The sequence below is a fragment of the Patiria miniata genome, unplaced genomic scaffold (assembly GCF_015706575.1).
Source record: "Patiria miniata isolate m_02_andy unplaced genomic scaffold, ASM1570657v1 HiC_scaffold_13, whole genome shotgun sequence".
In the NCBI taxonomy this organism is placed as follows: domain Eukaryota; kingdom Metazoa; phylum Echinodermata; class Asteroidea; order Valvatida; family Asterinidae; genus Patiria; species Patiria miniata.
The window spans coordinates 7,862,317-7,887,332 of NW_024037051.1; the positions used below are offsets into that span (position 1 = coordinate 7,862,317).

General features: G+C 39.0%; 1 protein-coding gene across 4 annotated transcripts in view; it reads left to right on the forward strand.

The window, feature by feature from the left end:
• LOC119721187 (disheveled-associated activator of morphogenesis 1-A-like) overlaps positions 1-25,016 on the forward strand; it is a 70,734-nt gene that overhangs the window by 22,069 nt on the left and 23,649 nt on the right. For 2 of the 4 annotated variants that reach the window (XM_038191092.1, XM_038191091.1), the window contains 8 exons: positions 403-503; positions 14,157-14,412; positions 14,908-14,997; positions 21,777-21,845; positions 22,313-22,401; positions 23,356-23,491; positions 23,735-23,932; positions 24,501-24,611. In XM_038191092.1, coding sequence (XP_038047020.1) covers positions 14,245-14,412; positions 14,908-14,997; positions 21,777-21,845; positions 22,313-22,401; positions 23,356-23,491; positions 23,735-23,932; positions 24,501-24,611 — 861 coding nt within the window. In that variant the 5' untranslated portion in view covers positions 403-503; positions 14,157-14,244. Of the gene's footprint in view, positions 1-402; positions 504-4,087; positions 4,497-14,156; positions 14,413-14,907; positions 14,998-21,776; positions 21,846-22,312; positions 22,402-23,355; positions 23,492-23,734; positions 23,933-24,500; positions 24,612-25,016 lie in introns of those variants that run through there. The other 2 variants (XM_038191094.1, XM_038191093.1) reach the window with 2 other exon arrangements.

The following is a 25,016-nucleotide window of genomic DNA, read 5'->3' on the forward strand; positions in this document are numbered from 1 at the left end:
GGTGGGGTGTCTGGAAGTTTTTGCCACAGTGAATGTCATTGGATCACATGCACAGGACTTCTGATGACTGGTGTTGAATTTATGAGGCCCATGCAGGGTTGATTTCTTTTTGAGGCCAGAGTAATTTAAATTCTCTATGGCCAGAGGTGTTTTTGAGGGGAAATTGTGTTAGTGGAGGTCACATTTTCAGACAGCTGGTTAAAGCTATGGGTAAGGGCTGAATTTCGTGAGGACAGCTGAGAAATGAAGGGGATGTGATAGTTTGAATACAATTATAGCAATGTACATGTACCACTACCAGTATATCATTTTAAACCAAAGTTATAATGTACATGTACTCTACAGCTTTTGTAGATTGTTCTGTTATGAAAAAGCTTCCTCTCTTTTATTTTTCATCTATAGGGTAACTTCACATGCAGGCGTAGCAGTTTTCAAAAAGGACCTTTCACTTACATGTAGGCCGTATTGCTGAAGAACTCGAACTCAAGATATAGAATTCAGAGGTAGGTGGCTGCTGTATACATAATCAAGTTTGAGCTACATGTATACACGTACACGTATACATGTACACGTACAATGTACATGTACAATTGTATCATGTTCAGTGAAATCTGGTCCATTAAATGAATATAATGCCATTAAATTGGAACAGATTGAATCATGCAAGCACATTGACGTCAGCCTACACAGTGCAGTTTCAGACTTTGTCCAAAAGCAATGTATTTGCAAATGAGATTGTAATGAGAAATTTCACAAGGATACGAACAGGTATAAAGTTTTGTACAGTACGGTACATAATGTATACATAATATGTATTAAAAAAAAAATTTGTTAAATAAGCGTGGAAATTTATGCATTTTAACATCTTTTTAATGAAGTTGCATTGTCAATTGAAATTCTTGGTATTTATCTTAATGGTACATACATTGTACACTGTACATGTTTGTGTTTTTGTCCTGTGGATCACAATTGCACAATATGAGATGTACAAGCACATACCGGTACATGTATGTGTATTTACAAATTTATGCATGATTTTTTATACGGTAGCCACTTGAACAAGTTTCTCTTTCAAGAGGAACTCTCCAACGTGCATGTAGAGTGAAAAGTGCATCAAGGCGCCGCAGAGCAGGTGACGCAGGAGTTATTTTCAGCAGTTGGTTGTCTCGAAACTCTGAGAAGAAATCAGCTTTCCTGTCAAAGTTGATGAATCGGTCATTGGACTGTGAAATTACTTGCGGCAAGTCTGTAGAAAATGTGCATTTGTGTCCTGAACAAAATTTCAAGATTTGGATTCATTCCCAATAATAATTTTGAATCCACACATATGTACATGTACATTCTCTCTGTTGCTCGTACTGCAGGTCCCAGTAGAGGGCCGGCCTATAGTCCTCTTTGTACCTGACTGACTGACTGATCCTCTGACTTACCGGTTCTGACTGATGGACTCACTCATTGTCAATTGCTTAACACTTGCTTTTAAAGGGAATATACATCATTTGCTTTTGCTGTAATTTTCAGAAATGGATGGAATTGGGGGGGGGGGGGTTGGAAATATATAGCAAATATAGTTACACTGACTTTTTGAGGTTTAGGGTTCGAAAATGCTATAAAAACCAAGAAAAACAATCATTTTTCTGAAGTCTGGTTCCCTGACTCCATTTAAGAAGAAACAGAGCAGTTTACATATATTGAGGAATTGTAAGGTCAGGGAACCAATCTAGCTGGCTTGTACCCGTTCATAGGTGTGTAATCGATTGCAAACAAGTGCGATGGTCAACTGGGGCCAGTATTTGAAAAAAAAAGCCAGTTTTTTCCAACGCTGATCGGCTGATCAGCGTTGGAAATTATACAAAAATACCGCTTTTCTTGAAAATGACAGTATACCAGGTGCCATGATTTTACAGGATGCTTTACACTGTCATTCACTAACAGTCCAGCAAGGTATTTCAAAATGATTTGGTAGTTTTATTTTTTGATGTTTGCAAATGTTGTATTTTCCCTTTAAGTGTCACCTTGGCCCAACATTTTGAAATAGGCTTACTACTGTACGTACAATTGTAATGCCAATGGGTTAAATCCAGTCCATTTTGTAGGCCACATCCATGAAAAGACTTGTGTGCTCTGGGACCAGCTGTACTAGGCTTGCCTTGTCTTGTTGTGTTGTTGTTTGTTTTGATGTATGTTGTTTTCATATCCCCCCCCTCGCCATCTGAACATGGATTCTCTAAGGGGTAGGGGTGAATAACTGGGGTTGGCGGAGGCAGGGGATTTGGTGTACTCACGGAATGAAAACCTGAGTCATTGTTAAAGCCTCATGGGTGCCTCAAGTGATAAATAATAAGCACATGATCAGTCTTGGTGACCTAGATATGACAAGCGCAGTATAAAAAAATGTATGTTTTGTATACATGAATCTACAATGCATGGCTCGATCTCAGTCTGTGATAATTCTTCTCAAATTGGTTCTTTATGAAAATATGTACCGGTAATGGCAAATCCTGCCATGTTCCATGCACTTTGAAGCAACATCATTCACCAATGTTGTTTCATGTCTAAACAAAAACCTGACATAAATTACTATCTGGGAGGATGAAGCAATGTTTGCCTCCTGATGAAGACCCAAACATGTTTGTGTAGCTCAGAAAGAGGCAGATAGATTTATGTGTTTGTCACACAGTGAAAGCAAACACTGCATACTCATGTGAATGTGCTGGACTGCATTCACTGTTCTAGAGCTTCATATTATTTTCTGGAGGATGCACACTTCAAGATTCATCCGTTGAAAATCAGATAACTGCCGCACTGCTTCACCAAGCAGTTGTAGCTTTATGAGAAATTGAGACCAATTTAAAGAAACCTCTGCTATGTAGTTGTGTCACTACCTGTACCCATACGTGTGTATACCGTACCTTTAAAGAGGTTGTGGAATGCTCGAAGACATTTCCGTCATTTTTTGGGTATATGTAGCCTAAGGTGTGATGAAATAAAAACGACTATTGTTTCTGTCATGAAATGAGTACAAAGGGTACTTTTGAGAGCTATTTTTCAGGTCCTGTTTCGACCCGAACGTGCAATTTGTGTAAAAGTCGTCGTTGCGGGCAGCAAACAAAACACAGTAAATCGTGACGTAATAAACAGGACTCGTGTATGCTACTCTGCATTGGGAGTCCTGTTTATTACGTCACGATTTACTGTTTTTTTGTTTGCTGCCCGCAATGACGACTTTTACACAAAGTGCACGTTTGGGTCAAAACAGGCATGACAGGACTTGAAAAACAGCTCTCAAAAATACCTTTTGTACTCATTTTATGACAGAAACAATAGTCGTTTTTATTTCATCACACCTTAGGCTACATATACCCGAAAAATGACGGAAATGTCTTTGAGCATTCCACAACCTCTTTAAGAAACTGGTACTTGCGTACGTGTGGCATTGGTAAATGGTAAAGTAAAGGGTTGTTGACACTATCAACCAAGTTGTTTTCTTGTTTTTCTTTCATTGACTACTTGTCAAGGCACTGCCTTTGTGTGCACCACATAGCTGCATAATTTCCGAACACCATCGGCACGTTTTGGTTTCCTTATTTTTTTCAAGGGGACCCTCACTAGGGCACTGTCATTATACCATGTCCAGGGTGAAAGGGTGTCGTAAATAGCGCTACGTGCGTGTACACGTGCATGTAAATGAAGTGTCCCCCCCCCCCCCCCTCATTGGCTATGCATGACTTCATCAGTTAGCAGCACCTTACTTGAGTTTGTTGAAGGAGCAAATCTGTCGCTTGCCCAGCCTTTACATGCACTTCTGGATGCTTACCCACATACTTATCCTGCATTGTCAATCCCTGTCCTGCATCACACAATGGGACTCCATTGTGGGAGCAAATCTTTTGGAGTGTTTTTCTTAGGCCCGTCAAGGCTGCAACAAAGCCCTTGGTTAAATGCTCTGAAATACTGTGATGGGTGCATGCTACACAGTTGCTGAAACATTTCTTGGGGCCTGTGAACACTGAACTCTGCCACTAGCAACTACGGAACCAGGTTTTTGTACATTGTGTACTTGCTTGGCTTCGCGTTTCAGGTTGGTGCTGTAAATTTGGTACTTTTGAAAACCTAGACATTTCCCTGGATTACATTTTGAGTGTGCAGCATACATGTACCGGTACTTCCCAGCAATGGAGCGTGTCCCCTGTACCAGTGACGAAGGATTTTCATGGTATTGTGTACTATTGGAGGAACCATGGAGGTAGAACTCTGCCAAACTTTCAAGGTCACATTGTTGACTTCTAACTTATAAAGCACTCAATTTACTGGTATATTGAACTGCTGGTGCTCCATAGTAAAACTGGTTTCTATTCAGAAGCGTGAACTTCAAATACTCTGCTGCCTGATTGGAATTCATTTCCTGTTGCTGCCAATGTGGATTTATTCACTTGGATTTGTTTACGCTTGCTTGCGTCAGTTGAGAAGAAAAGCTGCCTCTATCTTCATCAGGAGTGAGTATTCCAGTGTACAGTACCGGTACATGCACTTATACAGAAGCTGTTCATTTATTTTTAAGTGTACAATGTACAAACTATACGATGTACATTGTACATGTACCTGGATACTGTATTGTATGATACCAGTTGCTGCTTTGCCACTACCGGTATGTGTGTATCATCATGCATTAGCTTTCCTTTAGGCTTCACTGTGCATTTTGTCGAAAATTTTATGTACAATGTACTGTATGTATGTAACATAAGCTAAATTAGTACAGCCTGGCGCATCCACTATCAGTATCATGGAGGAATCTTCCATGCATGGTACATCAAAGATGGAGCTTGGTTTTGAAAGGGGTTTTTGAATGAAGGGGGGGGGGGTGGAGGAAAGATTGGCAAGTTCTTATTTGAAGTGTTTATCAAGTGACTAAATTCAACATTTTAACCAGTAAATTAGAGCAAACATTCAATCACGTACCACCCCTCCCTTTCCACTTACCACCACTCAAATTAATAGCTGAGACAATGAAAACAGTGTAAAAATAAGGAATTGCAAAAATGAGTTCTGAGAGCAGACCCACAATTGATAGGCTATGCTTAAAAGACTCCCCAGGCACTCCAATCAGATTGACATAGCTACAGATGCACAAAAAAAAAATTAAAGGAGGGGTTGGCATTTTGGAAAGTTCAAGTACAATATTACACACCCCAAACAAAACGTCTACATGTTTGACAGTGTAACTGATTTTTTTTTCTTCAAATTTCCATTTCCCCCTCGGTGTTTATTTAGGGGGCAGCACCCAATGAGCTAACGCATTTTCCCATACAGTACCCTTTTCCTGGACTCTATTGTAGACATGTTGAATGATGTTGGATGAAAAAGCAAATTTGTCTTTGGTACAAGGCATGTACCTAACAAATGGGCTGAAGTTGTGCACAAAGCAGCTTATGGAATGTTTTGCTTCTTTTGGCACTTTTTTGTGTACAATCATATGGAGGCGTCTGCGTGTAGTCAAGGGTACAGTATTAAAGGTAAGTAATTGATGGTTTTGGGTGTTTTTTCCCTCATTTTTCCAATAAAAAAATTAGGGTAGGGGCTGTCAGAATAGGGTAGGTAGGGAAACCAGGTGCAGAACTATTTTTTTTTTTGGCCTTACATGTGCGCTTTCCTATGGGAGCCAGGTGGGGATGATTGGCTGGCGTTCCCATCTGGCTCCCTATAAGAAAGCATACAATTAAACAAAGTGTGAAATCTTTATTCTCACCAGTTCATGTAGCATGCAGATTTTCTCTGCATATCAAACTGTAAGATCCTGGCATAAGATACGGTACTACATGTGTATGTAAGGATTATAATGTACATACATGTACATGTACGTGTTTCAGACACGTGTAGAACTAGAAGCTGTATTGGATTCTTCCAAGTGTGAAAGGAGTTCCCAGAATGTCCAAGTTGATCCCGGGTCAAACATGGATAATACATTTTGGACAATGTGAAAGGCCCTTTAGGTTTAATAAGTTGTTGAATACAATCACAGATTCACACTGACATGTTATACTACATGTACCGTATGGGGTAAAGCCCATGACAAAACAGTATGTATGAGCAAGACCAATGAACTTATAAACAGGCACCTGTACGTGTCTGTGCATTGTTGAGGAGTGTAGGTCATTTTGGAACAAAAGCTTATGTAGGGTTATTCACAGAGGAAATTTGCTATTAAGTGCTAGACCCTGCAAAGTCGATACTTCCTGAGACGAGATAACCGCAACCTTAAATTGAATCTCTTGTCAAACAGGTGGGTGTGCTACAGCTCCTTTATCTTGAAAATTAATTTCTTTTTGTCTCAGTTTGCTCCACATCACTGCTTATAATACTGACTCACAGTTTGAAATGTACATTTAGGTGGCCACTGAAATTTCATAATATAAAAATAGCTTGACCTTACCCTGGCTGCTTCAATTCTAATGAATCCTATATGGTTTGGCCCGATGACACAACTTGACCTGCGCATCATACATGCATGCATCTACATGTACCGTAGTTAGTTGACCTTTGACGTAGGCATATGGATAATCTAACAATTTCAACCTGGCAAATTTGATCTGTACATGTAGGTCATTGATCGGAGCAGCAACACAAAAGTCTCATGGTTTTGCTGTTAAAATCTATGGGATCCAGCATGCTCCAAAGTTTAGTGTACCGGTAGGACTGTGTTGGATGCAGGAGGGTTTGTAATGAAAACCTAAGTCAGGAAAGTTATTTGCTTGTATGTGTGCATGTGCAGTCCTTTGGCATGCAATGTAATGCAAATTTTCCTGTGCAGGAAGTTAGCTTTAATTTGCACATATATTGTACCATACCACAGTCATACATGTACATGTATGTGTACCTTTTAATATGTCTACAGGTGAATGTATACATGTTAAATCTCTAAAAGATCTGTCAGAGGTGTGAGCTTTACGTTTCTGTCGTTATACCTAATTTCTTGGTTTACAGTTCATCTCAGTAAAATTTTACAAGATACTGGTAATCACTTCACAGTATGATCCATATAATTTTTTCCCTATTCTGTATCATGCTTTCACATGTACTGTATGTTGTGAGCATACTTTGTACATTGTGTCCAGAAACTCGTTTTGAAAATATAGAAAGATTTCTGTCAAGTGTCAATGACGTCCTCCTCTAGCTACTGGTATGGTGACTATACAATTGAGTACTTGTACACTTATGTAGGTGTACACAATAGATCAGAGTTTGCAGCAGGGATAAACAATAAAAGCTGTAGGAATCACCATGGCAGTGAATGAAGGTATCGTTTGTGTTTGCCTTTTGATGCTCATCAAGGCCACGGATAGATTCACTGGCAAAGTGATTTATGATGATATCAGGCTGGATGGGGTCATACCAATTTTTACCATGGTTAAACACACTGTGATGGACAATAGGAAAAGCCATTGTGATGGCTTTTTTACAGTCAAGGATGCAAGATCCTGACCCAGTTTTTGTACATTACTTCAACTTAGTTTGATGAGATGAACATTATACATAGGGCTCAATGCACAGTAAAGTGCCACATTTATGTGCACGTACCAGTACAGTCGAGTCTCGTTAATACAAACTCGTTCGGACCTAGCCAAATTGTTTGTTATATCAGAATTTTGTATTAAGAGGAACATCAGTCCCATTCGTTGTGCACATAAATGCATGTTTGTTACAACCAGAATTTTGTATACAGAGTTTGTACTAACGAGATTCGACTGTATATGGCAGGCAATGTTTGCACTAGTCTCCTAATGTGTTCAAAGAAGCTCAGATATGCAGCGATCAGGTTTACCATGGTTTTACTGAGTTTTGCAAGAACAGGTTATTTTTTAGAAACTAGGGGGAAAAACGTATCTACTTCTCCCCCCAACATATTTTTTCTTAGTGTGTACACAATGGGCATTTTGATCTAATCAATTTGTTTACTTCTACTGCATTGAAATTGTGGGTTTTGCTGCACAGTATGGGGGGGGACAATCAGCACAATAGAAGATAATGTAATTCCTTCAGGAATGCCATAATCTCCTCTTTAAGTTTAGACTTGGATGGGTCCATTGTGTTTGTTCCATCATTATCACTAGAAGATTTGCATTCACTCATTTCTGCTGAGGGAATGACCGGGCAAAACGGTTCCCACCATTGGCCGAGATATTCACCCGCATGTTTCGACATTGTGCATTGTTTAAGTTCGGTTATTGTCGTTAAGTTCGTTTTGTTTAAGTTTTGTTATTGTTTTTTTTTTTTACTTGTATCAGATTCCTGAAGAAGAACAGTTTTACTGTCTCGAAACGTCGATTAAATCCACTCCAGCCAGCAATGCATTGGTTCTGTGTCACCCTCTCTTTTTGCTGTATAAATGTACACATTTATGTAGTGCATCATACATGGGATCGATTATAATGCATGCATGCTCATTCAACCTTACTGTATTTCTGCAAATACGGAGGGCCCAATTTCATGGTTAAGGTAACCACAGAATTCTGTGTTTTGAATCACTCTGCTTCATACATGTATAGGCCTACATATAGGCCCTACTGTACATGTATATGTCATACTTAATAGCGCTAGCAAAAATCTTTCTGTGCTAACCACATGCATGTACCGGTAACTAACTCACAGAATCTTCATTACGGGATGAATGCTTGGGCATATAAACCAAAATTCCTTGCTAACCCATGAAATGCAAATGTACATACCGGTATCTTTACGTTAACGGTAAAAATGGAATTTTCCGTCAGTAAGCAGGGATTGTTTGCAAATTGGTATTTAAAATTGGGTCCTAATACAGTACATGTCTACAAAAAATATTGTAATACATACAAATGTATGTATGTACCGGTACATAGAGTACAGGATGGCATGCACTGTTGATCAATTCAGCTCACTGCAACAACTGTAAGCTGTGACTGTGAGTGGTTCTTGCCAGAAAAATCCACATGTGGCGAGTGAGTGACAGCCCTGATTGGGCAAGCCTAAACAATACAAGCATTTTACAGTCTGAGAAGTGGGTCATCAGTGTTGTCAAACCATACACCCCCAGGCAGATGGAGTCTAGAGTTGATGAGGTGTTTTGGGACCAGGGAGGCTGGTGTGTGAGAGACCATATGGTGTATGGGACCGTCTTCACACCTGAACATTTGGTGTTTTTGAAAATGCCATACTGTGTATACATACATGTACATACATGTACAAAAACTGTACGTGTACATTGTAGCCATTATTTTCTGGTCATGGCAAAATGCAGTTTGGCAAGTCATGTCCTTGTATGTTACTCAATGACTGTCCATTATTGCAGTTCCTGAAGCTACAAATGTACATGTACCGGTACATACATGTATGTACGTGTAGCTGTCCCTCCTAAAGTAATCTTGGTCAAATGGTCAAATGGACTTGAACTTGTTCCACTTTTGAAGCTGCTCTGCCCTAGCTGTACTCAAGCTACGTTGTAATACGGGCGCATAAGGCACAATGTAGTACCGGTACATGTACATGTACATGTGCATGGTACATGCATGCTCAGAATTTCTCTTGTCCGATCATGGAGCTATAGGTATAAACTATAAACACTCCAATTGTAACACATAGTATTTTGTTCATAGGTGGTTGTGTACCAGTCCTAAAGTCTTGGTTACATGGAGGTATAGAATGATATGTCTCCTATAGTAGCGCATACACTGTAGCCAGAGTGGACAAAATCATTAAGTTGAAGATGGAATAGAAACTTTTACTGAAGGAATAAAACTCGTGACAAGGATTATAGGGTCAGGTGTGTTTATTGAGAGCACCGACTAAAATCGCTTGACAGAGAGAGAGACAGTAAAAGGAGAAAGTGGAAAGTTGGAAAGGGAAAGTTTGAAGCTCCATAGTCCGATTGTCAAAGTTCCCAAGATTGGATTTGACAGCGTCTTCTAACACTGCAGTGACGTACGTGGCTGCGCTTGTAAAGGAGTAGGGCTGGCTGCATTCTCGGAACAAAAAAAAATTCCAGTCTGGAAACCAAGTCTACTCCTCAATCCCATGCAATCTCATTTTGTGATGACTTGAAGCTGTCTGGTGACACCCCATGCCAGCAGTGCTTCAGTGCAGTAGTCACCAAGGGGTTGTCTGCGGTCCGCCCTTCTCATCAGGCCACTTGGCAGCACAAGAGTCCCTCTGTTTAACAAATATTTAGTGGTCAGATGGTCTGTTTATTTTGCTGATCCTTTGATACTTGGGAATAAATCAGCTGGAGGGGGGTTTGTGTTGGTAATGACCATGAAGTGTCACTCTTGAGGAAAACTTTGTTTCCTGCTGAGAAAATATCAGTTCCATTTGAATGTACCGGTAGATGTACAATGTGTGTATTATGTGCAGAGGGTAGGGTACAACAACAGTGCACATTTACATTGTACAGTACAATGTATTCAATGAGCATTGCAGTCATCGGTGGCCTCTCCTGGTTTTTTTATTGTATTATTACTGGTTTACTTCACTCTCCCGTCGCAGCCCGAAGGCTGAATTGTGGGCAGGTTTACATTGAAAACATTTAAGAATTAGACAGAGGTAAAAACTGTAAATTACAGGACCTTTGGGGGCAAGTCGACGAGTGTCCAAAAAAAATATTGTTGATAGAGTTGACTGTTTCTGAATTGCCTTCATAATTTGTGGACAGACATTGAGAACACAATTTCTCACCTCCACTTCCTTTGAGAACCACTTTTCTTTTAAGCAAAGGTATCCATGTTGTAACACCTTTCTTTTAGTGTTACTGTTCCTTCACACCATACGTATAAATTTATGCAAAGCTTCAAATCACTTTGAAATTTGCTGTTTTTCTTGCTCTACAATTAATGTACATGTGGCCGTGTAGGTCTCAAGCACAATTTAGGTTTTTTAGGAAATGTATTGTCAAGAGTAATTCTTTAAATTGTTGGAGCTGAAAGTGTTTAAGCCATGGTGAACTATTACAGAAACCACTAGAATATAGAAGCCATGAGAACAACTACCGGTAGGCCCTATAGAAACCTATTAAAAAAGTCCTACATGTATGCGTTCATATTTTCTTGTGCCAAAAAAACATGAACATTCCACTAGCTCTCAATCTCTCTCCCTGTCTCGATTTGCACTTTATTGGGCCTATGCCAGGCATATTTTCTTTTTTATAAGGAAGCGGCTTTCCTACTGAAAGGGCCCTTCACACCTTGTTTGCCTTATATTATTCACTCGTTATTATTGCCACACGACCCCCACTGGATTGCGGCTGAGTATTTTGACGCATTTCACATTGAAACCAGGTGCCTTTGATTTCATGCTGCAATGAGCCTGGCCAGATGCAGGGAAAATTGGCTGCATGGTAAAAAAAAAATGGATTCCTCCCTTTGGCCACTATAGGCCTATACAATGTAGCAAGATCGAATGTACATTAATATGTACATACGCAGTACCGTTGGCCTTTGTATGTATTCCATGTATCTACCGGGTATATACACAATTAATGTACATTGTATTGCCGGTATGTGTATTATCATGATTCAATATTGGCAAGTCATGCACAAGTGCCTCTTTATTGTGAAAAATCAAGAACTGAGTCCTTGAAGCTTAAAGAATAATTGCTTTCAGAATTTCGATGGAATAAAATTACGTACATGAACCATACCTGTATGTTGCTGACCTTGAAATCACACACAAGTACAGACATGACAGATGTGTACATTTTTGTAATGTTCTTGTGTGTAACTGTTCGTTAGACTTTTTTTATGGCTGTTGATAATAGTGTATGGAGCAGTAAACTTGAAGTTTAAAACTGGGTAAGGGTCTGGAATCAATATGGTTGCCTGGCTGCTTTTTTACATTACACCACATTCACAAGCTGAAAAGAATCTGCATATATATGACCAGAGGACAAGAATGTACATTTGTGTACATGATACATATGTACATAAATTGTGGAGAACCCTTCAGATCTTCCTAGAAAAGTTTGTAGGTTATGAACAAAGAGTTTCAGAGAGAACACGTAAAGTTTGGTTCTCTTTGTGGTCTAGCTCACCGCCACTTCAAAATGCCCTTCCTGGTTGTTAATGATATTGCTACATCACACTGGATTACATGTACATGCTTGAAATGTTTGGGGTCCAGAGTAACCACGAAACTTGGCGTTGTTTTGGATCCTGTACCAATGATTGTGTTGCGGTATGAGTGACATGTGCTAATGGAATGGCATCGTGGTTTACCTATGGTACACATGTGCCAACCTTGACCTAATATTAATGCCTTGTGTTTCATTTTCCAGTTTGGATTTCACAATTACACTTCCTAATTTTCTTGTCTCCATTTGACATTTAGTTTATATGTACCAGTACCGGTACATACATACATTTAGGGATGTTCGCATCTAGGAGGATACGATTTATGTTTAGGCCTACATGTACAGTATTATACATGTAGTCCCTATACGGTACATACACATATGTACATGTACATATACATGTACATGTACCTACCGGTACATGGGAATTGTTTTAGCTTGTACCATTATACTGAGTGTAAGTTACAAGTGCAGCTTGCAGTGCAGAGTGATGTACATGTACATTGTAGTGTACCACTACCAGTACATGGTGTGTTATTTTACAGGTTTTCAGGTACATGTACATGTACATGTACATGTAGACATTGTACATGTACATTGTACATTTGCACCATCGGCAGGGTACTGCACTCTTACATTGATCAGCTTGTGTACCTGGGTAACTAAATGCATGCAGTGTTATCTTCATCACCAGAGTCTGCCACACCAGAGCCATCTGGTTTAGCTACATGTAGATGGCTTGATACATGGTATACATATAGTATTCCAGTGCAGATAATTTTCTTATGTGGGAGTCATATTTCCTAATTGGCAGTCCCGGTAATCCAGTAATACGGTTGCAGGGGGCTGGATCATATCAACCATATCTGTATGTAAATGTTTCCAGTTGAATGGTTTGGGTCTTATTGCTGAGTGTGGATTTACATGTACCGGTACATGTACATGTACATGTAGGCCTACAATACTAGCCTATACCATGGAGCTATATTGTACATTATGATAATGAATACGATTTTTGTTTTCGTACTACAGTGTAAACATTATTTTGTCTTTGCATAGGGGGCAATTCCATGGGTAACAGACTGACACATTGGGAGGGGTTTTTCACAATGTACCGGTATCCCCTTCTGTAAGATAGTACATGTAACTATTGTAAGTTAAGAGCTAAACTCAAGTGCCCCTATATGCTGCAGTTTTTCTTTGAAAATCTGTTCTTTGTTGGGGTCCGGTAAAGTGATCTGTTGCCATGGTAACAGACTGAAACTTTTGCATCCTGACTTTTTCGAGCTGAGTGTTCAATGGAAAAACTCTCTGAAGTTGGCAAATAAAAAGTAAATGGTACATTAATAGTCTGTACCGGTACCATATCAGCTTCAAAATGGTAGCCATGATAATTATGAAAAAAATTGTTGACCCTCAGGTTGACATTTTCACCGAATTGCTTCTATTTCTTTTTCCAATTTGTGAAGAACAATTTTGTAACTTAAACAAATTATACCATTTACACATGCCTTGTTTGGCCTTACACACTGGGCAGTGCACACACAAGTACATGAGTCACTTCTGTCAGGTTTGTAGAAACATGCAGCTATTCAACAGAAAACAGCAGATGCTTGATGCGTGTTGTTTATTGGAAGAATATACTGGAATGGCCTACATTTGACATGCATGTACTGTACATTGTGTGAGCAGTTCCTAGCTCTGTTGTATAAGGAAGTCTACTGAAAAGTGGTACTAATACCACAAGTCTTGATCTTGTTTCACGTTGTTTGCTACTGAGTGGAATTTCCAATAGTTAGTGCAGCCATCAGAGATCTACTACTACTAGTACTAGTACACACTAGACATGCGTGTATGGTACTATTAAAAAAAAGTAGAAGTACATGTACATGTAGCCCTATTAAAGACATTTTGCAGCTGGACTAATCTCAAAACTATGTTATCACCAGCTTATGCAAACAGCTTCTTGATCTTATTCTCACCCCCCCCCCCCCCCGGCCCCCCCTTTAAATATGTTATCATAACTAAAGAGATTTGCTTTCTCCTTTATCTCTCCAAACTGCAGATGCCCCTGACATATTTTGAATAGCACCCGTCCCATTTTGTCTTCCTCGGTGCGTTCTAATTGAGGGTTTTGGAGTGCTGCCGCAACAATGCCTCGCAAGAGAGGGGGCGGGCTCCTGTGCGGATGCTTTGGGGGAGGAGATGAGACGCCTCATATCACCTACGATGTGGACAATGGGATGGTCTTGCACCCCATGGAGGTCGCGGACCCCATGCCGCCATTGGAGGAGCTCAACTTGATGTTTGTGGAACTTGTGGTAGGATTTCACTTCTTTAAAAGTTTCCGCCCGTTTGTGTTTTTCTAACATAAGACTTTGTTCGTAGAGAACTTTCCCCCTGTTATTTAATGGAAATTTAGAGTTAATGCAAAGGAACAGTAATCGGTGCCATTTGTACTGGACAAGAGAACATGTGAGTTACTGTTCTTTTGACAAACCTTGGAGTCTTGAGTTCAATTCTCATTAATCGACCACATCTCTTGTACATTGATGTGTGAAAGAGAGTATCAATAGAAAACTTGAAGTTCAAAAGATATCTGTACAATTGGACTTTCCTTTTCAGGAAGCACATCAAGCCTATTGTTTACAAATAAAGGCCTGCTAATGTTTGGAAGTTAATTCTGCCATACTTATTGCCAAGTTGGTACATTTTAACTTGATTTACATGTAGTATGGATAAAACTGTTGAGTGATTTAAACTGATTTAAAAGTTGATTCTATAAATGTAATTTCCTTTTACAAAATGTTTTTCAGGATGAGTTGGATCTGCCAGCCCTACACAGGGAACGAATGTTCAGCTTGTCCCCGGAGAAGAAATGGCAGATTTACTGCAGCAAGAAGAAGGTAAGAGTCTGGGTGCCAGATGGTCTGCAGTAACAGTATGGCCCCAGTGTATTGCCCATTTTGGGAACTGATGTAAAAACTCATCAGTGTCAAATAGTAAGAGAGTATTGATCCTTTAATAAAATGTTTGCAGCTTGTGTGACTTGATATTTGGAAGTAGATTTTTAACTTGGCTTTAATTGCACACAGCTATCAGTGGCGCAATGTTATTTCTACCAAATTTAAAGCCCTGGAAGTGTTCAGAAAAGGTTGAACAATCCTTCATCTACAGCACTGCTCTGAGCATTTGAGACTTCAGGAAAATCTAGTGGGAGATAAATTGTTGACATTGAAATCGTCCCAAAATACATGATAGTCATTATGGACCAAATAGTTTGCCCACATGTCAGTCTGTATTCTCTAGGGAATCATCAACTATGTGCTCGTTGCTGTTCTCCGGAGAGCTAACGCCAACTGCGTGTGTGTACCTCTTTTGGAAGATGAATGACTAGGCAGGATGATGTCATGATCTCTTTGCCAGGAATTTTTGCCGCAGTCGCTTGGGGATGACTTTGGATGAATCCCTTCCGTTTTGTCGCTATTTTAAGGAGAAGATGTCTTAAAGGTCTGCACATGAATGTCAAGTTCTAGAAAACAAGATAGCAAGATCCTGTACAATGGAAAACGTAGTCATTGTATGTAGTCGATGAAAGTTATGTTAGGGATAACCCAATATTAATACATTTGATTAAAACAAAAGTGTAATTTAGTCATTTCGTCACAAAATGCTGATTTTGCTTTCTGTGGGACCCTTATATCATGCTTTGAAATGTACATTAAATTAAAAAAACAAAAATGTTCTGATCTTTGAAAAGGCTGTTGTGTAATGTAGGGTTGTATAAAAGTTGTCACAACTGGCAGAATTTTCCCCCTTTTTCACAAACTTCGAGTTCATTTGACTGGTAGGCTGCTCTTTGTGAAACCAACATGTACATCATATTGGAGATCCAGAGTCTTCCTTTAAAAGTAATTGAGATCCTGTCTTGGATGAATAAAAAATTTGTTTTGGAAGACAATTTTTCATGAGTGATGTACCGTACCACATCTGCCCATATATCTGCCTTGAACAGCCAGCCCTAAGTGTGTATCACACTGATTGGTTGCGACTTCTTGGAACTGTGGAACGGATGTCAAAACAGAACATGACTATATTTGGAAATGAAGCTGCAGTATGAGCTGAATATTTACTGACGAACAGTAGTGATTTTAAAAGTAACTGGGTAGGTTGAAGAGGTGCGGCTCATACGTCAATAAGCGAAGCTTTGTTCAATTGCTTTGTCTTTGTTCAGCGTAACATAACTTCTCAAGAAACTTCATGAAATACTTGCACAAGTGTCTGAAAATGAACTCAAAAATTTAATTGAGGGATGGTTGAGGGGTTGCCAAATGAAAATTTTTAACAGTGTGGCATCTACTGTACACGCTTTTCCACAAATTCCAAAATATATACCGGTACAGTGTAACTCGGATTAGGTCTTCAAAGTTGGATCGTTTTTGAAGTTGTTTTGCAGACCGCGGCCAATCCCCCAAAAGTTCAGTTTTTGGTGTGTATGTTTATCAGATGGGATTCATTTTTTCCCCCTTACTTCTAATCTCCACCTTTTTCCATCTCTAGAAGTATTTTTACCTGCAGCCATATGGGCCAATCCATTTTTCATTTGATTCATCATACATGGATGTAATGAAGATACATGTAAAAGTCTTTCAGATGATGATGTTAACTCTCTCTGCAATCAGCAGATATCAGAGAGCTGGACAGTTGTGTAAATCATATCTCATACCCTTACACTCTAGTGTTGAAAGATTTGTGGCATACCTAGGAAGCTCCAGTCAAGGGACATGCAAAGGATGAGACAAACCGTGAGATAGTAAACTCAGCCAGCCATTCAGCCAAACAGTACTTTGCTGTACCAGAAATTATAAGGTCGATCAGTTGGATGTTTTCAGTTTCTAAGACGAGGATGGTCCACTTCTAAATTTGCATTGTTTTCTGTGTCAAGTATGCATCTTGTATATTCATCATTAAATAATTAAGGGTTTCTACACTGCAAGGTACCAGGAAAGATGGCAACCACTAACTTCTGTTGATGGTTTTCTTTGCCCATTTTGGTTTTCTTTCTCACTTTTTTTTTATTTGGAAACCTGTAAACTACGAGTGCGACTTTCGTTTGCACACCCATGCCTACAGACAGTTGCAAAACACATCATTATAGTTGAAATAGGTGAGGAAAAAGTAAATATATCCTACAGAGAAACTCACAGGCAAAATAAGTTACAATGAGTGACACTATCATAAACTTGTTCATAAATGTAAACGGAGTTGTCATATTGTACATCCATCCATTTCTTTGTCAGTAATTCGGCCTACATATGCATTTACATGTACATGTACACTGTCTGTTGAACAATCATCAAGCGACCTTACAACATTGCTCAGTATTGGCCTCTTTAAGTCAAATTCATTGTACTCTATTTTTTGCACAATCTTGAGAGTATCTTTATGAATTGGACACAACCAGAAGGGAATTGGTTGCCAATAATAGCAGATAGTCTGTAATCAGGAATCTGTTAGTTTGGAGTGTTGGCCAGAATGGACTGCCTGATCATTACACCCACTGGAATTCTGTTTACAAAATCAAAACCAAACTTCCATGTGTTAATTGATTCCTATCAGACTGCCTTCCTAGCTCTCACAGATGTGCAGTATGGTAAGCCAAAATTGAATTAACAAGGTAATACCCTGGAGATACATGTAACTTAATGCCAGCTGCATAGAATGTCAAGTTCTCGGCCTTGAAGATAACTAAATAAAGAATTCTAATTATGCTAATGGTCGTCAAAGTCGCAGCTTCTCGTATTGTCAAAGGTCACGGTTGATGTGAGCACAGGAATATCATTCTGAGAGACACATGACGTTGCTCATGGAAGGGCACAATTAACCAGTGGTAGTTTAGAATTAGTCAAATCAGGATGGAATCAAATTAACAACTCCTGGAAATGTCAAAGGACAAAGGTCACCGGCATGACCGGGGGAAGGGGGGGGGGAACGGACTGAATAATGTGTTGTGCATGTGATAAGTCTTTATTATACAATGTAGGGAAGCACATTCACAGATGTACATATGTAGGTATTTCTATTTCCAGACAGGGAAGTGAGCTTTTGTCCGTACCTGATGGACTAAAGGGTAGTACTACATGTACAGTATGTATTGAGTACATGTACCGGGTACATGTACATGTACATGTACACGTATGTACAATACATTACATTTTCCTTCTTCCATGCATGTACATGTACCTATTTATTTTTTAGAATCCAATTTATACCCATCAGGCTTATGATGAAGCACATTCAATTTTTTTGTAAGCTAACCTTGGCGAGATGACCAACCAGCAATTTTCACTCACTTTTGTATTCTCTTGTGTCAAGGTAAAGAAAAGTTATGTGAATGATGAACATGCAGGCTCAGGATGAATCAGTTGGCAAATCTCATAAGCTCAAATTTAATCCAAAGTAATTAGATTCAAACACGAAACTTGTCGTACAAGATTTCTCAGAAGCTGTCTTGTTCTCATGGCTGAGGAATTGTAGCAGTGCAGACAAACTTGTTCCATTGGGAACTGTAGTCACATAAATGTTGACGTACAGATTGAAGATTGGATTATGTGAAGAACTGTCGCATATTTCTTTTTGGCATTCCTTTTGTCATTCGGCTTCAAGTTAAAGATTTTTGCCTTGGAGAAAGACTCTAATAGGACCTTGCTCTATGTTATAACCAAATCCAGCACTATACATGTAAATCCTGATATTCCCTTGTTCCAGCCAAAACGTTGGCAATTACCCTGGAAATGGTACTGCTGTCTGGGATTTGAATGAAAGAAAATTCAGTAATACTCATATTTACAAACATAATATCTATAATATGTAAGTCACCCAATATCCCTGAATCCGAACTTTAAAATGCAACCTGCTAGCAAGTGATATGGACGCTACCCATAACCTATATGTACGTGTACATTTTTTTTACATGTTTAAATACCATTTTCATTTTAAAAAAGAAAAAAATGTAACTTTGTTGTGATTTTTGTTGTGATTTTTGTTGGCAAGACTGTGTGGGATATTACAACTAAACGATTTTTTTTATCATGTTCTTGTGAGAGCTACCTATGTAATGGGTGACGTTTTCTAACTTTTGATTCTGAATTGTCTTGACCCTTCCAGTACATACATTTCGTACATGTACGGTATGTACTATTTTCATGTATGCAATGGTGAAGCGGCCCGGTGATGGAACTAATAACCATCTCAAAAGAAAATGTGGTTTTTTTCCTGGATGGCTTCAAACCAATTTTGCTTATGTACATGTACACTGCAAATGTAGTAAAGTTTACAATGTACAAAGTGTTAGCATCCATCACTTGCTTTGTGGTACTGGTACAAGGTGCATGTTTAAAGGGAATATACAACATTTGCAAACATCAAAAAATAAAACTACCAACTTTTTACAAAATACCTTACTAGGATGTTGGTAAATGACAGTCCAAAGCATCCTGTAAAATTATGGCACCAGGTGTGAAGTCATTTTCAAGAAAATTGTATTTTTGTATACATTTCCAACGGTGGTCGGCCGACCACCGTTGAAAAAACCTTACTAGTTTTCAACTTCTGCTCCAAATTTACCCTTTTTTCAGTCTAAATTGTGTTTGCTATTTGTTACATGTTCATTAACGGGTGCAGAGCAGCTAGACTGGTTCCCTTACCTTACAATTTTCTGGCATCTATAAATTGATACATTTTACATTTAGTGGAGTCAGGGAACCAGACTACTTGAACATTTTTGTTTTTCTTGGTTTTTCCAGCATTTTCGAACACAAATTTTCAAACATATCAGTGTAACAATATTTGATCTATTATACTAACCCCTCAAATAGTTCATTTCTGAAAATTACAGCAAAAGCCAATGATGTACATTCCCTTTAAGAAGTGGCAACAGTGAAAATGTTGCAGCCATCAATCCCCCTATCCAAGGACAGGCAGTACTCTTAATCCCTCCTTTTATTGTATGGCCCCTGCAATCACAACACATGAAGGGAGTGGGCAAGTGCATAGATCACATGTGAAATATCCCAGGGGGATGGGGCTAGGTTCCCCTAGGCCCATTCATCAACACCTGCAAATGTTATTATTGGAACAAGGCAATCTATTATGTGGCCAGGCACTGACTGATGGAAAGTGGCACACTTCATGTGTGTGTGTGTGCTTTTGTCTCCCCGAGGAACAGATTTTCTGTTAAAATGTTTGTTAAAAACATCTGTGCGCATGCATGTACATGTAAAAAGCCTCCTTAAGACAAGTACGTGGTATCAAGAGTTAGGTTTTTTGCAGGAAAACTTGATAGTTTAAACAAGTTTACCGTATAATACACCAGCAGCAAGAAGACTACATGTACTTTTAAACGTGTGTTATTTAGCCTTTTCTTCTGCACACTGTCACAAATGTCAGTCCATTCTTGTGCCCACCAAACACATGTAATGATACAATGGATACAAAATAGACTGAAAACATAGAAAACGTGCACATGGAAATGCAGCTTTAATTAAAGGGCAGATCTTGTGGGCTGTGCTGATAGGTAGGCAAGGAAGATAAGGCTCCTCAAGTCTTGAACACAGACTTGAAATCATGCGCTTGTGTTCATTCACACCAGCTTATGTAGATTTGGAGTCCCCTTTTCTATGCTTGTAAGCTCTCAGCTTGGGAACAAGAGGTGTCGTTTGCAGAAATATAGAGAAAGACCATCGCTCAAACATATACAGCATTAAATAGTTGATTATCGTAACAATCTGTGGTCTATCTTCCTATGAAAAGTGCAGATTATCTAGCTGTTTAAGAAGCTGTTTTTCGTCTCTGCCTAGAAAGCCCTGATGAACTTGTCTAGTTTCTTCCTTACTAGGTCATCTTCTTGACCTGGGTGTGTCTTGTCTGGAGACTGTTTTGCAAGAAGTTGTTATTTCCCAGGGATTGGGACCCTGTAAACACCTGGAGTTGAAAAACAGATGGCTGGAGTTAAGGAAAAACACGAAATGCCAAGCTGATAATATTTCATAACATGAGATGAAGGGTTGCTTGCGTAAATATATATGGAAACTCTATTATTACAGCCATGTGGGAATAATGTGTTGCTGATATGTTCTACACATGTACCGGTACTCATACAAATGTCATGCACATCTGTCTTGCATGTACAATATAAAAAAGACGGGGAGCAAATGATGTTTTTAAGCTTTGGGGCATTGGTTTCCCATTTACCCATGTCTACCAAGTTTATTAAGTGTTTTGCAAGTAAATGAAAGTTGCCTTCCCATCATACGTACATGTATGCAAACAGTTTTGATTAGAACTTATGAATAACCTTTAACCCCCCTGCTGTTTAAAAGGTCACAAACAGTCAAAGTTTCCTTCCACTTCCCTGGTACATGTATACTTTTAACACACCAATGGTCACTTGACCAATTTTGACCCAACTAGTAACAGCAGGCTCAGAATGCATGTTTGTATAGGAGGGTTAATAAGTTCCAAACTTTGTGTGAAACGGTTCTATGATTGAATTTGAAAATTAATGTATACATACCTGTACATTTAGTAAGTTCAACCGCTCATAAGCCTTACTGAGCAGCACCTTTTTGTTAATAATGTACACGTACGCAGTCACCATATTTTTCTCATTATTTTTCATTATCAGGAACAGGATGATCCTAATTCAACCAAGTGGCCTGATTACTACCTTGAGCAGCTGAAAACCATGATGACGGTAATGATTTATGTTTCCATCCCAATTCCTCACATCCCTCCCACCTGATCCTTCCTTTGGCCCCCCTTCTTTGTCAGGATTTTGAGACACCTCAATTTAATGCATTTTTTTATCATTGGAGTTCCCACAGGTAAAAGTTGTTTGTTTGTAGTTTGAGAATGCATTTTTTTCCCATAATTCAAAACACAGATGCCTCATCACCTTTATGTGATTCAAACATTTGACTGTTTTATTGCATGGACGTGCGAGAATAGCTCAATTGAAAAAAAAACCAGAAAGTGTAATAATAAATGGGCAATACAAAGTCGGAACACAATGAAAACATGGGTCTTGTGAAATCATGTTATGCATACTTTTCTTCAGTTTGTTTGTACCTTAAGAAAACTAATGCCATGTTTGTCACATAAGCAGTGAAGACATGGAAGAATGATAACATTGTCTGTGTTACTTGTTTGAATTCCCTGCAGTTGGCTTTTACACACGACGAAGACGTGATTGCTTCCAGAACAAACCTGGTGGATAGTCTGAAGACAGCTCTTCGAACGCAACCAATGAGGTCAGAATATAAAAAAAATCCCCACCCTAGGGAAAAGAAATTTAAAGTTCTCTGAACTTGCTGCCACGGTTCCGCTCCAGAAAAAAACTAATTCTCACTACCAAATTTTATGCTGAAGTCGACAAAGAGGATTATTTTTACTTTTGAACACAATAACAAGGATATATGCTTGCATGATTTCCGATTGGACTGACTCAACATGAACAAAAATATTAATTAAATTCAAGTATGGAATGGTATGGCAAACGCATGTTTTTTTTTTTTTAGAAACAGGAAATGAAAGTATTTTTCTTTTTCAAGTAAGACTCTGCACAATGTGGATTTGGGTTAAAACTAATAATTGTTGTAGATGTATAGTGCATGTACGGTACCTACATGTAATACGTGATATGTAGGTCATTGACTGTGAAAATGTTATGATACCGGTCTGTGTTCGCATTTTGTTTCCTATACTGTGTTGAAAAGCAGTGCAGTGAAGCCAGAAGAACATGTACTTTATTTGGGTCGAATTCAATGCCTTCCTCAATTAATAAACAAATACCGTACGTATGAGATTAAATGGTAGAAATTGTGTGGTTATTATTATCATCTGACATTTGACCCGTCATGACAAGTTACTTTTTCGAACAATTTGGATGGAAAATGGAGTACTTGAAACTCTTATTTATTTCCAAAACCCGTTAGTCAATTTTCAGAATTGTATTCCACACCTACATGTTTAGCTTGAAAAACTGTACATGTTTTAAAAAAATAAAAAGACACTTACCGGTATGAGTCACAATTTCCGGGGGGTTTTGTATCATTTTTTTTGTAATTTTTAATATCAAGATTCAATTTATATTCTTCTAATGGATTAAAGTTGAAGATCTAGCAATTTATCACAGAGCCTGTATTATTGAGGAATCCTTTAGGAGTTTCCAGTTATCATCACATTTTCAATTCTTCACTATTCAGGTTTGTTATGAGGTTCATAGAGCTGGACGGGCTCTCCACGCTGCTGGAGTTCCTTAAAAACATGGACTTTGATTTGATGGAAAGTCCCATTCATACGTCCGTGATTGGCTGCATCAAGGCTCTCATGAATAATTCAGTGAGTTATTTGCCCTGCCATTGGACAGGCTTACTAAATGATATGAATAAGTCACTTTTATTCATTATGCGGAGAAGTCTGCATATTCATCATGTGAAGTAACTGATTCTAAATAAGAGGTTATTCTGAGAATAACCAAAGGTGTTAACTTAATGTTTTATGTGATTACATCTTGACATTGTAGTTTTTTGTAGTTACGAATTTCAGATGTTAATATTATTATATATTTTTTTTAAAATCTAGCACGGCCGGGCAGACGTGTTAGCCCATCCGACTGCCATCAACATCATCACACAGAGCATGAACTCGGAGAATATCAGGACCAAGATCCAGGTGTTGGAGATCCTGGGTGGGGTGTGCCTGGTGCCTGGGGGACACCGCAAGGTCCTGAACGCCATGTGCCACTATCAGGAATATGCCTCAGAGAGGACTAGGTTCCAGGTAAAAGGATCAGTGTTGTGATGTGATGTGGGCCAAATATCAAGGGGCTGCTAGATTTTCTGATAACGGAGCCTCTGTGAACAGACTTCTTGAACAAGTAACCCCCCCCCCCCCCAACGGAAACAAGGAAGAGTTCGGGGAGACCACTGGGAGGGACTTTTGAGTGCATTGCTTACGACACCTCATGCTCGCGCGAAGACACTATGGGCTTGTGGACATTCAGAATAAAATAACTTTGTGCGTACTTTGGCAATGCCCGCAGGAATCAGTACCTTTTTAGCCAGAGGTATTGGAATTGAAGGCCTTCAGGTCACAGTTTGTAGGTAAACTTTTTCAATTCCAGGCAAAGCCTGCTTTCGTTTTTGTTTTTTGTCTTTTGTGATTTTTGTTGGTTGTTTGTTTTTATGCCGAATATATCATACCGTACATGTGCCCTATGTAGATAGACCCTGCGCTGCTCTGAGGCTCCTAATATTGGTTGGGGTTTTTTGGAGATTTTTTTTTTTTTCCCCAATTCCCACCCCTGGTGGTTTCATCTGTTGAGTGTTCTGTGATTTGAATTTTGCAGAGGTTAGTGAATGACCTGGACCGGAGTACAGGTCACTACAGGGAAGAGGTCAACCTGAAGACGGCCATCTTGTCCTTCATCAACGCTATCATCAAATATGGAGCTGGGGAGGTGAGACTGGAAAAAGTTGTGACCAAACAGCCCTAGTAATTTGTTGTTATAGTGTTTGAAGCTTATGCTTATGATGTCAGACAAACAATTTCTGGCTGTTTTTGTAGCTTAGATTTTGAGCCTGAAAACAATTTTCCAACTTGAAACATCTTCCAGAACTGTCAAATTTTCACAATGTTTTTCCTTGCGATTTACTTAACTTTTCCAATTTCTGCTGCTTTATTTGACAATTTGATTCAAATTTTGTAATTAACGTCCAATAAAGTTATAGTACTTGGGCAGTATTTCATTTTTTAAAATCACATTGTTGTCAATTCCCTGTGGTAATTATACCAAGGCTTTTAAGAATGGTGAAGGCACTGTAGATGAGAAAACTGAAAGAAACCTAGTGGAAAAACTGTTATG